This window comes from Myotis davidii, unplaced genomic scaffold (assembly GCF_000327345.1).
Source record: "Myotis davidii unplaced genomic scaffold, ASM32734v1 scaffold221, whole genome shotgun sequence".
NCBI classification, from domain to species: Eukaryota; Metazoa; Chordata; class Mammalia; order Chiroptera; family Vespertilionidae; genus Myotis; species Myotis davidii.
The window spans coordinates 6,582,946-6,600,880 of record NW_006293349.1 but is presented as its reverse complement, the minus strand read 5'-3'; the positions used below and the strand labels follow the sequence as shown (position 1 = coordinate 6,600,880).

General features: G+C 44.3%; 1 protein-coding gene across 1 annotated transcript in view; it reads left to right on the top strand.

Moving 5' to 3' along the window:
- Nucleotides 1-17,935, top strand: part of DNAH7 (dynein, axonemal, heavy chain 7) — a 150,787-nt gene that overhangs the window by 25,035 nt on the left and 107,817 nt on the right. The window contains exons 12-19 of the mRNA XM_015566120.1: nucleotides 334-606; nucleotides 1,414-1,541; nucleotides 4,616-4,694; nucleotides 6,788-7,012; nucleotides 9,524-9,670; nucleotides 11,125-11,810; nucleotides 13,516-13,702; nucleotides 17,246-17,439. Of these exons, the coding sequence (XP_015421606.1) occupies nucleotides 334-606; nucleotides 1,414-1,541; nucleotides 4,616-4,694; nucleotides 6,788-7,012; nucleotides 9,524-9,670; nucleotides 11,125-11,810; nucleotides 13,516-13,702; nucleotides 17,246-17,439 (1,919 nt within the window). The remainder of the gene's footprint in view (nucleotides 1-333; nucleotides 607-1,413; nucleotides 1,542-4,615; nucleotides 4,695-6,787; nucleotides 7,013-9,523; nucleotides 9,671-11,124; nucleotides 11,811-13,515; nucleotides 13,703-17,245; nucleotides 17,440-17,935) is intronic.

The window sequence follows — 17,935 nt, the reverse complement described above, 5'->3', positions numbered from 1 at the left end:
GTTTTTATATTCTCTTACTTGGTGTATATTTTTAAGTGACTGTTCTTTCATCCACAGAGAAAAGCAAAATGTAAACTAGATAGGTAGGCTTATGAAAAAATAAAAAGTTATATGAAACCTAGACATTTAAAATATACCAAAAAACCCAGAAAAAAATAGAAAGACTGCATATCTTACTATAGAGAATAGAAAACCAAAAAGACCTTGTAAATAAAAAGTAATGCCAATATGGTAAGATTGGCCTTTTTACAAAGCTAAATGACACAGTTACCTTTACATAAGGCATTTTAAATCACTACCATTGTTTCCCCCTCCCCCCTCTCCTCTGTTTAGGACAGTAACTCTAAGCCAACAACCTTGGCACCAGTCATTCTGGAAGAGATTGTTGAAGCTCACAAAGAAAAGGTTAAGGAAGTGATCATGAGAGAGAGCGCAGCCCCCATCGAGCACCTCAAACTCTACGACAAGTACGACTTCTTGATCACCAGGAAAGCCGAGAAAGACGTGGACGCGTTCCTTGCAGAAAACCATCATTATGAGAAAATAATACAAGAAATTCGCAAATACCAACAACTTATAGAGGACATACAGTACACAACGAGAAAGGTAGGTGACCCACGCTGTACAGCTCTTCTCTGTACCTGGTGGGGTTTTCCCAGGGATACCAGAACGTGTTTTCAGGCCATCCCGTGAAAGATTAGACCATGACCATCAAAAGGAAAAATGCCGATGGAGCCTTTCCCTGTAGCAAGCATTGTGGGAAACCCAGGACACACGGAGCTGGACAAAACAGACGCGGTTCTTGTGCTATTAGAGTTGAACGTCTACTACAGCTCTAACTTTTTAAGCACTTTCGTTTGACCCCTCAGCACTTCCCAGAACTTACTTTTTTTTTTTTGGTTAATCCTCACCTGAGGATATTTTTCCATTGATTTTTAGAGAGAGTGGAAGAGAGAGGGAAAGACAGAGAGAAACATCGATGTGAGAGAAACACATAGATTGTTTGCCTTCTGCCCCAGCCCCAACCAGAGCCCAGGCTGGGGAGGAGCCTGCAACCGAGGCTGGAATCGAACCCGGGACCCTTTGGTCTGCAGGCCGATGCTCAATCCACTGAGCCAAATTGGCTAGGGCAGAACTTAATTTTTTTACTTTAGTGTTTATAACTCCTTTGGAAAATATGGTAATTTCACCAAAATATGGTTACTTCTGTTTAGTAGGAGACTGGTAAATTAAAATTTCCTCTCTTTTTTGATATTTTCTATGCAAAAACCTGCCTACATGACATGAAAAAAAACCACCCTCAATGTTATTAGATTAATGTTTAACACAAAATTAATGTTTTTAGAAAGGCAAAATTGTAAGAACCTTTTATTTTTATCATGTTTACTAAACTTCTAATACTTGACGTTGTAGACTGTTCGCTTAGGAATGTTTGAAATGCGCTGTGAGGACTTAATTAGAGCTTTGGTGAAGCGAGCAGAGGTTATTTGTGGAAAACTTGTAGCTAAAATGTTCAGAGATCATCAAGAAATAAATACAAGGTATTTATGTGACATTAAATTCTTATTTGGGGGGATGATGTGAAGTAGAATCAACTGTCATTCAACTACATAAAGGGCTTAGAATAGTGTCATAAGTGACCCAAAAGAAAAGATAATGTGAACTTATTTCTATTCGGCTTTTTGTGTTACTTAGTGATTATTAGTATTTTTTCACCACAAGCGCCTTTGCAATTTTTTAAATTAAAGTGGCATGAAGAGGCTGTGCATCTCACTGGCATGAGCCAGGTGGGCGTTATCTGAGCTCATGTTTCTAAAGTTGCGTAATCAATACACAAAGTGAGTTTTCAAAGTGGATTCACGCGGTCGTTGTCCTGGGTCCTTAGGGACCCTCGCATCTGGAACTTGATCGCGCTGTCATTACTCTTCAAGTCCATGGTAACTTTTCGTCTTAACGAGAAACTCATTGGTTGACGAACCTAGAGATTTTTAGGAAACTTGACCTATGCTAAGTGACCTCACAGAACGCTAAAGCAGAATGCCTGTTTATTTACTAGGGATGGCGAACCTGTGACACGCGTGTCAGAGGTGACACGTGGACTCATTTTTTTGGTTGTGCCATCACTGATTTAGGCAGAACGTATAACTAGTCTTCCAACAACTGGTGTTAGCATTGCTCTGGCCACCTCTTTTCTGGTATCAGTTTTATGGGGGGGGGGTGCACAAATAATCGGAATTGTTATAGTTACGGTATTAGAAAAGAAATCGTTAAAAGGGACATTTCTCCCAGGCTGTAAGGAAGCCTGACAGAAGCTCCATTTACCTACCGCGTGTTGGGCAAAACACTGGGCCCTGGGCCTACAGCTCTAACTGCTGAGGGAAGTCACAGCGTTGAGGGGGAAACAGACAGACAAAGACATACAGACCCATACATTACAATCGTCCGCAGTAAGCCCTGCCCCGAGCCACAGAAGCAGAACAGAGAAGGAAACAACTTTCTCTCCGGGTGGAGGATGGGGGAGAGGGGCAGATCAGGGAAGGCTGCACAGAGGAAGCGGCGTGTGGATTCGTGTTGAAGGAGTAGGAGGCTGCCAGTGAACAGTGTGGGCGAGAGGATCCCAAGCAGAGAAAAGACTATGTGGAAGGAAGTGAGCCACGAAGATGGCATGGTGTAGCCCAGATACTGGGAGGGAGGAGGGGGGAAGGGTGGGACTGAAGAGGGAGCGCCAGGGGAGGGCTTGGCTTTGGGCAGCTTATCTAGGTACCAGAATCATATATTCAGCAAAGCACCTTTCCTCTAAAAGTGCCGGGAGGATAGTGAAAATGCCTTTTACGGGCAGCTTTTCACGCTGAGCAAAATATTTCTTTTAACTTTACAGCTATTTTCCCTGCCTCTTACCTGCCCTCTGAGCTCCAGCCCCTTCTACTTCCCCCCTTTTCCCCTAACGATCCTCTCACCAGACTCACCGGATGTACAGAGGACACATGGGGCTATGACGGGAACCTCTCCACGAACCCGCTCAGACCCGGCCCCCCAGGAGCTCAGAGGGCGAGTCTGTTAACCATCCGGAGGTCTCTCTGCCTGTGCCTCCACCCCACTGTTTCCACCCTCCAGGGCTGGGTCCCCAGTCCTCTCTCTCTCTCACTGTGATTCCACCCCCGAAATTTACAGACAAGTTCAAAGCCCTGTCCCAACCCTGCTTCAACTCACCGTCATCCCCACGCTGTTCTACTCTCCTCCACCTCACGGCCAATCTTCTTGAAGAAAATAATTTCTACCCATTTTATCTGGACTTCCTTAGGGCCCAGCGCACATTTTGTTTGTTCGTTTGCTTGTAGCCTCACAGTAACTTCATTATTTATATTGGCCACAACCCAAGTCAATCGGGAACATTTGCATCTCACCAGAGGTTTCTGGGCTCGCAGGCCCAAGGTAAGCACTCCCTCCCGGTGAAGCTGCTCACGCCCTTTGTGCCACTTCATCTCATGCCATCGCAGCCAGGCCTCCGCTGGGCCCTTGAAACGCTCGGTCAGAAGTGACCGATTATGGTTCTGTCTCCCAGGTGGAGTGTGAGGGCCATTATTACCTTTTGCTCACTTCTGTGTCACTTATACTGTCGTCGGGAATATAATCGATGAACAGTAAATGTGTATCGAATACGCGAACACAAATTTGCTTTAAATTCATTAGATATCATATACTTTCCCTGCCTCTTACCTGCCCTCTGAGCTCCAGCCCCTTCTACTTCCCCCCTTTCCCCCTAACGATCCTCTCACCAGACTCGTCGGATGTACAGAGGACACATGGGGCTATGACGGGAACCTCTCCACGAACCCGCTCAGACCCGGCCCCCCAGGAGCTCAGAGGGCGAGTCTGTTAACCATCCGGAGGTCTCTCTGCCTGTGCCTCCACCCCACTGTTTCCACCCTCGGGGCTGGGCCCCCAGTCCTCTCTCTCTCACTGTGATTCCACCCCCGAAATTTACAGACAAGTTCAAAGCCCTGTCCCAACCCTGCTTTAACTCACCGTCATCCCCACGCTGTTCTACTCTCCTCCACCTCACGGCCAATCTTCTTGAAGAAATTTCTACCCATTTTATCCGGACTTCCTTAGGGCCCAGCGCACATTTTGTTTGTTCGTTTGCTTGTAGCCTCACAGTAACTTCATTATTTATATTGGCCACAACCCAAGTCAATCGGGAACATTTGCATCTCACCAGAGGTTTCTGGGCTCGCGGGCCCAAGGTAAGCACTCCCTCCCGGTGAAGCTGCTCATGCCCTTCCTTTGTGCCACTTCATCTCATGCCATCGCAGCCAGGCCTCCGCTGGGCCCTTGAAACGCTCGGTCAGAAGTGACCGATTATGGTTCTGTCTCCCAGGTGGAGTGTGAGGGCCATTATTACCTTTTGCTCACTTCTGTGTCACTTATACTGTCGTCGGGAATATAATAGATGAACAGTAAATGTGTATCGAATACGCAAACACAAATTTGCTTTAAATTCATTAGATACCATATAGATAGGATAATCTTATTTTTCATGTAATGGGGCATTTATGTAGGATATAGTAACGTATTTAGGAAGGAAGGTAATTCTGGCTTTCGTCGGCTGTCTCAGGTTATGTGATGAATTTGAGAAGATCGCGGAAAAAGCTCTCAGCACCCCTCCAAACACAGCGGAACTGATGGAAATGAAGGTACTGCCTCCAAAGTCTTTACAGTTGTATGTGTATCAAATAATGTTTTTCTCTTTTTTCTCAGCTCTTACAATTATTAACATGATAACACAATAACAAACGCCTCCGGAAGTTATGACAGAGGCTCGAACTGTTCTGCAGCGTTCCTGATGAGTCTGCAGGGTGGCGATGCAGGCCAGCGCTGCTGGGCCGTTCTGGTCTCAGCTGGCCGCTCACACAGCGGAGCAGGGGGTTCTCAGCTGGTTCCCCAGCGGAACTGGCTGAGCAACGGACCCTGCTCCTCCCTCCAGCCCCCCCGCAGGCTCGCCTGGGCGCTCATGACCCTGCGGAGGCACAAGAGCAAGCTCAGCGTCACCAGTGCTTCTCAGGTTTCTCCTCGGGTCACAGTAGCTAGCCGCCCATCGACCAAAGCAAGTGCCCAGAGTCGGAGGGCCCAGAGTCGGAGGGAGAGGATACCGCGGGCGTAGGTCCTGGGAGAGGGGAGTGGTGAGGCTTTTAGGCATCATCTCCCAGGATGTTACTGAGAGCACCGTTCATAACAAAAGGCATCAACCAGGACCATCTGGGCAAACGGAGATACGTGATTACCTTTAATTTTTTATCCATGAAAGTTTAATCCTTTAAAATTTTCTGTTATACTTTGCTGAAATATATTACGTTTTGAGCATAGGATTTATGGTACTGAAAATAGTGGCTATCTCACTTTTACCTTTTTTAATGTTACTCCTTTGCTTGAAGGTGAATAAAATAATATGGAACAACTAGTTAATCATCATTTCATTTTATTCCTTTTTTCATTCTCACAACATTACGCTTTTATGGGATCTTTTTTTTTCTTTTAAAGCAGTCTCAAGATGCAAAATAGATCCCTTTAATTTTTAGCTTTAAAAATATTTAAGCAAAACACATAAAAATCATTCAATTCTGTATATAGACAAGAAATTTCAAAATGAGTTCAAATGATAATGCTCATTTTATTTTATATTTTACATATATGTATATTTATTGATTTCAGAGCAGAGGGGAGAGGGAGAGAGAGATAGAAACATCAATGATGAGAAAGAATCATTGATTAGCTGCCTCCTGCATGCCCCCTACTGGGGAACGAGTCTGCAATCTGGGCATATGCCCTTGACTGGAATCGAACCCAGGACCCTTCAGTCCATAGGCTGACACTCTATCCACTGAGCCAAACCAGCTAGGGCAATGCAGATTTTAAATTATTCATGTAAAGGTTTGTTAAAATCGTTACAACCAACTCTTACATATTAGCCTCTATATTAAAAAGTTCTATTTTTTGAAAGTATTTATATTAGACTGAAGTCCTTAGGGTGTGAATTTATGTGTGTGTGGGAGGAGTTAAATATGCACACATGCATTTTAGAATATTTGCATATTGTGTATTAGTTGTTATAAGACATCAAGTGATACTTGGGTTATGGGTGATTATAAATATAGCTGGAGAGTTTCATAACTGTAAATTCCCTTGGAAAAATAAATGCTGACTATGAAGAGTGGCATTTATTTACCCTCCTAACCGTGACTGGGAATATTAAGGAATTTGGTGTTATTTCCTATGATTGTCTATTGTTCATAGCAACCTTTTACAGAATTAGCAAATGTGATTCCTCAACTGGCATTTGAAAGATTTCTGTACCTTAAAAAAGTTTATTGCCACAAAGGCCGAATAGTTTCTATATTAATATAGAAATTGGTCATTTATTATCAGAAAGGGAAATAAAAACCCCGTTTTTTGACTACAGAAAGCTGATGAACCCAATGACAAAAGGACTGTATTGTCAGGTAGATGTTTTGTTAGCTGTGAAGACACCATGGTTTGCAGCTTATGTGTTTGGAAAACCAGAGAAGAATGCTATGGGTTTCTGGGAAATAAGAAATTTCACATGTGCTTGTATTTTTACCGCCCCCTGCTGTTTAGCAGCGGTCCCGTGCTGTGGCCCCCAGTCTTGAACCAGGTGTCCAGTCCTTTTTAACAAGTCTATAGTATATATATTTATGCCGTGTGTCCTTCAGGCTGTTTTTTGACAGGAGCTGCTCATGAAAACGCCGTCTGTAATGATTGTTTCCCGCAGGCTTATATTAAGAAAGTGGAGACAGTCGACATGATTGAACTGGGACGCAGGCTGGTGGATTCTAAAAACTGCCTCGCCTTCCTCATCGAGTGCACCACCTTCTCCCCCGCAGACATCAGGCTCAACAACAACGCCTTCCAGTGGTACGGGCGGATGGAGGAGATCTTCGACGAGCACCGGAGGATCATCGCGGAGAAGACGGAGCAGTACCAAGACGGCCTCAAGGTTAAATGTTTTCCGTTGTCCTGACATGCTTACGTGCTAACTTTTTCGGTAGCTTTGTCCCTCACCTGTCCCACGGGCCATCCATTTCGGCTCTCGCAGGCTCTACATCGTCGTAGAAGGTAGCGCACATGCTGGAGCGATGGGGTGTCATTTCTTGTTTTTTTTTTCAAGGGAGAAAACATTCGAATACATTGCCCACCCATGACCCTTCATAGAAACAGTATTTATCTCATACAGTCCACAGTGAATGCTCTTTTGAGTTCTTTTATTTTTGTCATTTATTGTCAAAGCTCTCTGATGAAGTGCGCCTGCACGCCTGATAATTGCTCAAACTTGCCTAAGTACTGAGCCTAAAATCATCACTTTTCCCCCCAGTATATATTTTTATTGCTTTCAGAGAGAAAGAGAGAGAGAGAGAGAGAGAGAGAGAGAGAGACATGATGAGAGAGAATCATTGATGGGCTGCTTCCTGCACTCCCCCTACTGGTGATGGAGCTCACAACCTGGGCAAATGCCCTGACCAGGAATCAAACTGTGATCTTCTGGTTCATAGGTCGATGCTCAACCACTGAGCCACACGGGCCCAGCTAGAATCCTCGCTCTTAACATTTACTTACTCTGTTTTTGTCCTACATATGAGATGCTTGGAATTGTCCCTGTCCCAGCCTCATCTCCTACCTCTTCCCACTCCATGTTCTTGACCTTTCAGTGACCCTGAGCAACCCTAGGTCCCTGCTCTCCCACGCCTGCCTGTCATCTCCTGTACATTCCTCCCCCTCCCTTTGGAGCGCCTGCTGCCCGCACACTGCGTGTCTGTCTGTCTGTCTGTCCAGCTCACTCATCTGACTTTCGGAGACACCCTGCGAGTCAGAGCTCAGTGCTGCCTCCCTGCTCCCCTGCACGGTTAGCACCTCTGCTAGCACCTCTCCCCTGGCCTGCTCACCTGGTCACTGTGCTCAGGACTAACTCCCCACTAGACCACGAGCTCCCGGCAGCAGGCTGCTGGGTTTGACCATCTCTGTTTTTTCCCACTGGCCAGCGGGCCTGCCCTGAGCTCTCCAAGCTGCAGTCTGAATAATGGCTTAGTGTTTACAAGTGGGAAGCGAAGGTTCCCAGAGTGACCCTAACAGGCATCCGGGGCCGGGGGGAGAGGGGGTGTCCTCTGGTAGCAAGCCTCAGGTCTTCCCACCACACCTCCAGGGCCGTTAATTGGGGAACATGTGGTTTGGAGAATAATTCATTGAATGAAACAAACAAACAAAAAACACTTCATTTTGAACTGCAGCCTATATTTCTGGTTTACATTTAGGCCATTTCAGAATTTTTTAAAACTTGTAGATGGCATTACGGATAATAAGGAGTAGATGCTTTAGTTACCATATAATCAAATCTTAGAAAACGCCAAGTGGCTCCAAATGATCTCGACTGTATTGTAAAGGACTCTATTCTGCACTGTGTGGGTGGAACTGTGCATCTCTGCTCCTCCCTCGCGGGTCCAGAGCAATACCTTTGCCAGGAAACTAAAGGACAGAGGACAGACATCAACCTAGAAATGTATAAAATAGAAAACCCACTTTCGTGTAACCTAGATTCGACTTTTAAATATTTCATTAAGAACTATTTTTCGGGATTTAATTAGTGCCTTACCAATGAAAATTCTATAATAAGCCTTTCTCATTGGAGAACCACACGCCTGTTGTATATTGGAGAGCGATCGTGTGGGGCTTTTACTTACCTTACAGGCCAGTGGTTCTCAACCTCGGCTGCACATTAGAATCACCCGGGAATCTTTGTAAAATCCTGATTTCTGGGCCTCATCCTCCGGAAATTCTGTTTCTTTGTTACTAATGTTGTGGCCCCACCCCATAACAGACACAGAATTTCCGGAGGATGTGGCCCAGAAATCAGGATTTTACAAAGATTCCCGGGTGATTCTCATGTGCAGCCAAGGTTGAGAACCACTGCCGTCGGACAAGAAAAATAACCCCACAATCCTTTGTTTTAGCATTGCTAATTAAAAAGATATTTGAAGGTCAGAACACAATTAAATAGTTCTTCCAGTTGTTTGTAATAGGGCCTCAGATATCTTTACGGCCTTTAAAATATTGGAGTTTTCTTTGAGTCCCATACTTGACGATCCTATGGGATTTTCAAAGGCTTATAAATCATTATCAGCATAAATTCTTTAGCATACTAAGGAATTCCATCGTCTAACACTTTCTTAATCATTTTGTGCGTTAGAACGTCTCCCACGGATAGCAGGAGGGTAAACTTTCTCTAATTTGTGAATCACAGGAATCTTCATCGTTCGTTTTAAATCCCACCCTGAAAACTTCTGTATATTTTAGATTCCAGGCATCTTCCAGATGGTCCTTTTCTTTATATTTTGCCAATATCAAAATATGTGAGTAATAATTCTGGCAGGTCTTACGAGCATGTAAAGTCTCTCTCGAGGCCTCGGGGCTCTGACTTTCAGAAGGGTAACAGGCGATGCCGTTCTCATCCTGCCAGCTGCGGTGCCAGCGGTTTGTGGAGGAGCTGGAGAGCTACGCGAAGCAGTCGGAGGAGTTTTATGCCCTGGGCGACCTGCAGGACGTGCAGCGGTACCTGAAGAAGGCCCAGACTCTGAACGGAAAGCTGGACCTCGCGGCGGACAAGGTGCCGTGGACAGCGCTTAGGAGGGTGAATTAGTTCCCGGGGAAGGGGGTTGGAATGCATTGTGTTCACCTTTAAGGAGCAGATGCAAACGAAACAAGCTTCACTACATTGAATCAGAGAAGAACATAAGTGGCACAGACAGGTGTAACCAACAAGCCTTCGGGACGTGGCATCGCTGCTTTCGATGGGCCGTGATGGCATTTCGATGGCCTCTGTTTTTTGTTTGAAAGAATGTGTTATATCTCCGTCAGCTTCTCAGCTGCCGTTTTGTGCCATTTAAACATGTGCGTCGTGTGACGGCACCTGGTTGCTGTTGCGTTCTCTCCTCTTCAGTATGTTTTTAAGTTAGTGATTTTCCCCTCCGGCTACTTGGCTCCCAGTGTTGCCGTTTCAGAAAGTGGCTTTCTCATTAGGAGAAGCTGGGAGGGGAAAAGCTAGATTCTTTGCCATGTAAGGTGTTTGACATTGTTAATTGTGTTTTTTAAATATTTTATTATATATGAAATATGAAATAGGGAAATATGAAAACAGACCATATTATGATGCTCTCCCATTTTTCTTACATTGAAAGATTTCAGTATCGTATCAGATCAAGTAATTAGTGTATAATCATCACAAATATGTAAACACATGTTGAGAAAAGAGAAATAAGCTTTGTAGATTTTTTATAACTGACGCCACTGAAATTTTAAATAACCTGCATAATTTATATATTGAGCTCACGCTTTAATTCTATAGATTTCTCTTCCAACCACGCAAATACTCACATATTTCACAACTACTCTAAGAAGAAATCAGTGTTGTTGTTTGTTTGTTTGTGTTTTTTGGTTTTGGGGTGTGTGTTTTTTTTTTGCCTCTTGTTATCCTTCTTATTTTTAAGACCCAGTTCCAGGCGTGTCTTCCCTATGGCAGCATCATGACGGAACTATCCCAGCATGCTCTTTCGTCTCTGAGTGGTAGCATTGTTCTGTACACACTGTTCCTTTTATATTAAACAGCTGCCGATCTAAGACACCTCTTCTAGTGTTTACACTATTATGGAATAATTGCTATTTAACTTTTGCGTACTGATGGCCTGTCTCCTCCGCTGGATTACCGACTCCTTGGAGTTGGAACTGTGCAATATAATACTTAAAATTTTCCCACAATACCCAACACAGTGCTGTATATGTTAAAGTACTTAGATTCTTGTTAATTAAAGAATGAAGCTATGTCCTCAGTATATCTGATGGGCAAAGGCTTCTTTATATATGAAATTTATTTTGCTGCATTAACAACCTAACTAGTCATTGCCCTCTGGAGACGGCAATTGAACAGTTTTTCTAGATTAGACCGAATGTAAGTGTAACCTTAGGGCTCAATGAGGGGTTTTTGGATCACCTTGATATTTTTTGAAACTCAATTTTGAATGTCATTCACTTTCAGAATAACACACTTAGTGCCCATTCTTCCAGATCGAGCAGTTTAATGCCGAAGAGGAGGCCTTTGGTTGGCCACCATCGCTGTATCCTCAACGCAAAAAAATCCAAGACAGTCTGAACCCCTACCTTCGTCTCTATGAAACCGCTGTCGAATTTAGCACTAAATATAGAGCGTGGACAGAAGGGCCGTATCACAAGGTAGATCCAGACCAAGTAGAAGTTGACGTTGGCAACTACTGGCGAGGACTCTACAAGCTGGAGAAGACCTTCAACGACTCTCCCAATGCCCTGGCGATGACGAAGAAAGTCAAAGCCAAGGTGGAGGATTTCAAGCAGCACATCCCTCTCATTCAAGTGATCTGCAACCCTGGGCTGCGCCCCAGGCACTGGGAGGCCATGTCCAACATTGTGGGTTTCCCCCTGCAGCCCGCCGACGAGTCCACCGTCTCCCCTTTCCTGGACATGAACCTGGAGCAGTATTTAGACAGATTTGAAGGCATCAGCGAAGCAGCCAGCAAGGAGTACACTCTCGAGAAGACCTTGGAGAAGATGATTAAAGAGTGGGACTCAATGGAATTTGTCCTTCTCTCTTATAGAGAATCTGGGACATCCATTTTGTCATCAGTTGACGAAATTCAGATGTTGTTGGATGACCACATCATTAAGACACAGACAATGCGAGGGTCTCCTTTCATCAAGCCCTATGAAAAACAAATCAGGTAAGTGACATTTATATGACAATGTTGATACTGTCACCCAAAATCCACACTTGTTTTGTTAACCAAATCATCACCCGTATGTAACGTAGAGTTCTTTTTTGAAATTGATCCTGCATCTCATACTTAGTATTCTAAATAGTTCATTGTAAGGAATGATACCGTTCGTTCGTCGCTTTGGGGCGAGTACTGGTCTCGTGGCTGTCGTCTATGTTCACAACAAAGGTGGTGGGCAATCGGCCTCTACACATTCCTTCTTCTTGCCTACAGTCTGATCTTACATGTTTGACTCTCAAAAATAATTTTGTGTCTGTAGAAACCATAGACTATAAAACTGAAAGTAATATCATTTTCTAAATATACTAAATAGTTTAGTGTGGATAATCCCTAAAAGTCCATTGTCATTTCCAACCCTAAGCACGAAGGAATGCTAGAAAAGTGCAAAAGAATGAAAGTCTGATTTTTAGTCTGGTATTTTAGACATTTGACACAGCCCGTTAAGTTAACTCTTATCCCGTCTGTCAATCTTTATAATTTGTATTAAAAGTTTACATTTTACCTTAAAAAGAGAGTAAATCCAAATCCATCTCCCTTCTTCAATATGAATTTGGTTGACAAGGAAAGCTAACTACGTTATATTACCCTACACTTGGGCCTGCTCCCGCTCATCTCTGTCTCCTGCCCGGCTTCTTATATTTCCTGGCTTTAACAATCTAAAATGACAGACCTTCACATATAACTGATGTGTTAATGTACACATAAAGCTATCCCATTTCTAAGTTCTGTTGCTGTGAATTAATCATTCTTCTTTATGGTTTTGTTAGCTCTTTTAGAATAGTGGTTCTGCTCTTATAGCATAGTGGTTCTGCTCTTATAGCATAGTGGGTCTAGCTCTTATAGCATAGTGGGCCTAGCAGTCAGGGTACAAATCTGCCTCTATCGCTTATTATTTGGGTGAACTTGAACATGGCACTTACCTCTATGTTACTTAGTCTCTTCATTGGCATGTATGTGAGGATGTGAGGATAGAGCAAAGACATACTGAGACCTTAGAACTGTGCTTGTAAAATTATTAGATTATGGTGTAATTATAATATTGATTCTTGAAGAAATCAAGTTATTATTTTTGTTCCTCATATTTAGGAATGAACTGATAACCTATGTGAGTTTTGAAGTGCATCCTTCTCATGAATGCCACACTAGTATATTTATGTAGATTTTTTTAAATGCCAATTATATCTTATGAATTGAAATATTTTATTCTGAAAATAAAGCCTTGATGGGCGCCAATTTTTTTTAAAAGAAGAATGTTAAAGGAAATGAATCTTGGCTATAGCTACCTTTCCTAAGAAGTTCAAAATGTCCTTCCTCAAGAACACCAGTGCTATCGCCAAACCCCTTTCCTCCATGTACACCCTCTCGCCATGGAATCGGGGTGCAGAGAGGTTCATTGTTACAACATATACGGAAACTAGCCCATTTGTAGATAGGTATAGGTTCACATGCATATCTGCCTACAAATAGAAGTTGATGCTATGACTGTACAGCAGACTTTGTAGAACAAATCTAGTGATTTATCTTTGAGACAAACACATGGAAACTGCAGTAAGAACTTTGCATAAAGATTGACAGTCTAGTCGTGGTTTTGATTAGTCGTCAGCCTTGCTCGGTGCGCTAGTGATCAGAGCCACTGTGTTTTGCTCCTCAGAGAATGGGAAGGCAAGCTGCTGCTACTGCAGGAGATTCTGGACGAGTGGCTCAAGGTCCAAGCCACGTGGCTGTACCTGGAGCCCATCTTCAGCTCTCCTGACATCATGTCCCAGATGCCCGAGGAAGGCCGGCGGTTCACAACTGTGGATAAGACGTGGAGAGATATAATGAAAACCCTCCTGCAAGTGGGTAAAAATCTCTGAGAATGTGATTATTTGGTTGAAATGACATGAGTTTTGTTTTTAAAGCAATCCAAATAAGCCGCTGTCTTTTAGACTTGGAGGAGCAAGAAGTATCAAAAGCAAAATGCGTATTTTGTCCTGATTACTTCTTGAGCTCCACGTTGAAATTGTCATTATGTGACGACGTTTGGGTCTAGTTGCGGTTCTTACCGTGTGCTCTGCTAGGAAGGCCTTCTGCTCAGCGCTTGCCGCCCTGACTAGCCTATTGCTCTGTGGTGGGCTACCCCTCCACTGGTGAGCTGCGGTGGAGACGTCTCAGCACCCACCCGCTCAATCAGCAGGCTCCCTGGAAGGACCTAAAATAAAAAAAGGGGAGTTGCAAATATAAACAAGTCCAAAGAGCCCAACCCATACAAACAACGCAGTCAGTTAGTCACCACAGATCACGTGCAGCAGAGCTTTTGATGGAAGTTAAGGAGGGAATTCCATAGAAGCCGGTAACACTGAAAACAGCAGAGCTAACATCAATGCTCCTGGTGCAGCGCCACACCCGAAGGGCCAGGCAGCCAGGTGGGAGGAGCCAAAGGCATCAGACCCCTTCCAACGCAGAGGGGGACCTGACTCCTCTGCTCCAGATGGATTCCTCCTGCCTGAGCCCCGGCGGCTCCTGCCAGCGCTTCATTCATTGACTCACCGTCACAGCTTCCCCACAACATCGCTTCTGCGAAGGAACCGCCATCGCCAGGGAAATGAGGCCGTGGACTGACCCCCATGAGATTTCTAGGCCCCGATGGGAGCGCTGACCTGATAAAAAGTGAATGTCACATGCTGAGGACTCCGCGCTGTCCGCCCCCCGGGAGCGGGAGTTGGGGAGTTCAGGGTGCAGCTCTAGGGGATGCACAGCCTGTGTTCCCAACCAGATCCAAGCGTTTGGCCTCTTCCGTAGGCAGACTGCCTGGGCCCAGGAACTCGGGAGTGAAGACAAGAATGGCGCTTCTGGGTGTGGAGGAGAAGGAACCCTCCTGCACTGCGGGTGGGAATGCAGACGGGCGCAGCCCCTGCGGAGACAGTAGAACACTCTCCCCCTGTCCCGAATTAAAGTTCCAGGCCCGACCGCAGGCATTTGATGAGAAATGCCAACCAACCATGGGTTGCCATGGGCGCTGATGGGAGTGGGGATAACTTGTGAAGGAAAAGAAGACACAGCATTTATATAATTTTCCCTTTAACCCAAACAAGGACAGTTAATAGTTCCTTTCCTTCCCTCCAGGGGACAGAAAGTCATTGAAGTGTCAGGAGCTGTGGGTGGTTTCAATCTTCTGGTAGCTTCCTGCTGTGGCATCTTAGGGTTCTGTCCGAGAGCACAGCCCTTAACACCAGCCGGTGCCACGTGGAGGGAGGGGTGTTTCTGAGGTTCCTCTGTGTCTCCAGGAGCTGCCTCATCTTCCTCCACTGAGCACCCCGCAAACTCTCAGCCAGGTGTCAGGGCAACGCTCAAAGGGACTTCAAAGGCAGTTTTCTTTGACTATGACCAATATTTTACCCGAAGGATGGCAGATTATAAATGTTTATTTTAACTCTACGATAACGGATTGAAGATGTAGGCGCCTCATTCCACCCCTCTCATCCCCCCACCCCCAGATGAGTATCTGTCCGTCCCTCCTTCTCTTTTTTTTTTTTTAAGACACGGTTATGGAAGGGAAATAAGCAGAGTAGTTTCAAGTATACGTGTATTTGAGGCACCATAACGGGTGCTTCGAACATCATATCTAACTTGGTCCTCATGACAGCTTATAGAGAGAGTTCTTATCCCCATTTTAAAGATGAGAAAACAGAGGCCCGGGTCAAGCAGAGGACGCCAGGCGGCTCAGGCTGTAAGGGGGAGTGTGGGTTGGGAGCCAGGTCTGTGCTCTCCTGCTCTGATGCAGTGTTTATTGCTTACCTGCTCACGGGAAGGGAGCGAAGGTCGCTTAGTTTCCAGTCACGGGGTGCTGACTTTCATGTGTGTAGGTCCAGATGCCCAGGTGCATAGGTGACTGCCTGTGTTCACTTAGAACTAGCCTGTTTGGCTCAGAGTCACTGAATTAATCTGGTTCAATAGCTTGCACCTGAGGAATTCAATCTGCAAACCTTACCTGCAAGCTAAGTGTTCCCGGAGGTATTTCTTTTGTAACTGTAGGAGCGAGGAGGAGAAATATGAACTGTCGTTTTAAATAACTGACTTTTAGCTTTCAAATCTCAGGTTCGAAATAGCAACATTGCAATACATTCTTTGGCCGAGAATAAAACAAATACTGTGAATTTGTGAAAGGGATTTTTTTTCACATTTATTAGCAACCATTCAGCCTTTTTCCCCCTCCAACAAAGAAAGGCATGCTTCTCCAGAAGGTGGCGCTCGAAGAACAGCATTTTGTTTGGGGATTTACTTGTACAAGAGTCCATTCACTCCTGCATGGAGTGAACTGCACATTTAAGTGATAATTAAATCACTACCAGATGGTCGGATGGTTGCTTAGGCTTTTATATATACATAGATAATAATATTCAAAATATTATTTTTTCTGTGCTTTTAAAAATGAATATTTGAAAGAAACTGTTAGAAAATATAAAAAATGCCTTTTAAAATTGTATCGCTTTAAAGATAAGTTAAGCCAATCATAGGTTTCATATTTCATCTGAATCTCTTTTATTGAGAAAACAGGTATGAATGATCATTCTTTCATTATTTATTAAATTACTATATTTATAAGTTGCATTGTTACAATTCAAAACCAAAAAAATATAGATCTTTCCTTTTCAGCCACATTCAAAATATATTAACAAAAGCATACTGTAGGCACTCTGGAGTCCCGCAGCCTGAGGCCTCTCGCAATCCGGACCCCTGGGGGGATGTCAGAGAGGTGGGTTTGGCCCAATCCCCGCAGGCCAGGCCGAGGGACCCCACTGCTGCATGAATCCATGCACTGGGCCTCTGGTACGCATAGAAGATCCTTGGTTAATCTCTTCCCACCCTCCCACCTCCCCGCTTCCCTCTGAGATTCATCAGCCTTATCCACGTTTCCATACCTATGGTTTCTGCTCCTGTGTTGAGTGTCTGACCCCTGGTGGTCAGTGCGTGTCATAGCTATCAGATGGTTGGACAATTGCTTAGGCATATATATATATATATATATATATATTCAAAATATTAATTCTAATGATGATAGCTTATTTCCCCATCCTTCTTGTGAGTTCACTGTTCCTCCTTTCCCTCTCCTTCTCCTTCTCCCTCTCCCTCCCTCACCCCCTCTTGCTCATTTTCTGTCTCTCACAATTTAGAATGAGAAATTGTGAGCATCACTGAGGATCAAGTCAACATGACTTTTATATAATTAAGAGAGAGAAGACTACTTTAAATTTTGCATAAACTTTAAATATTTACTTTAAATATTTACTTTAAATTTTGCATAAACTTTGTTTGATTAAAGACATGTTATCTCCGATATAATATGAACATAAAGTTGGTAATAGTACTGTTGAGTTGAGAGTTTTTTCCTTTCCCTTTAGGATAAACATGTTCTGTCCGTTGTGACTATTGATAAAATGTTGGAGAGGCTGAAAAAGTCTAATGAGCTTTTGGAACTCATCCTCAAGGGACTCAACGAGTATCTAGAAAAGAAGCGCCTCTTCTTCCCCAGGTTCTTTTTCCTGTCTAATGATGAACTTCTCGAGATCCTCTCTGAGACCAAAGATCCTACCAGGTAAGTCACGCACCTATGTGACATGTGGCTCAACTTACTGGCTTAATTTTAATGTTTAGAATAAGGTAGAGCATAAATAAATATATAAGTAATTGTTTCTAAGGTAACTTTCTAAAAGGCTACTGTGAATATTATCAATGATCAACTGAAGATAGTTATTTAAAATGTAAGTAATATCAGTGCGTGATATTTTCCCAAACGTGATGAATCTTGGAGTGGCTTTCTCATGCGATCCACCTTCCCCTGCAGGTGCTTCAGAACACTCCCCTCCGTGTCACAGTCAGAGAGGAGAGAGTGTCCTCAGCGGTTTCCAGGGACCCCACGGGCGGGTCCCGTTGTCCTTCCTATTCATCCCAGTGGCTTTCTCTTGCTCCCTCTGCTGCAGTCCTTGCAACTGCCCCAGAGATGGGGCAGCCTCTTCCCTCAGTGCCTAGGATTCCCCTGCCCCAGTGGTCGGCAAACTGCGGCTCGCGAGCCACATGCGGCTCTTTGGCCC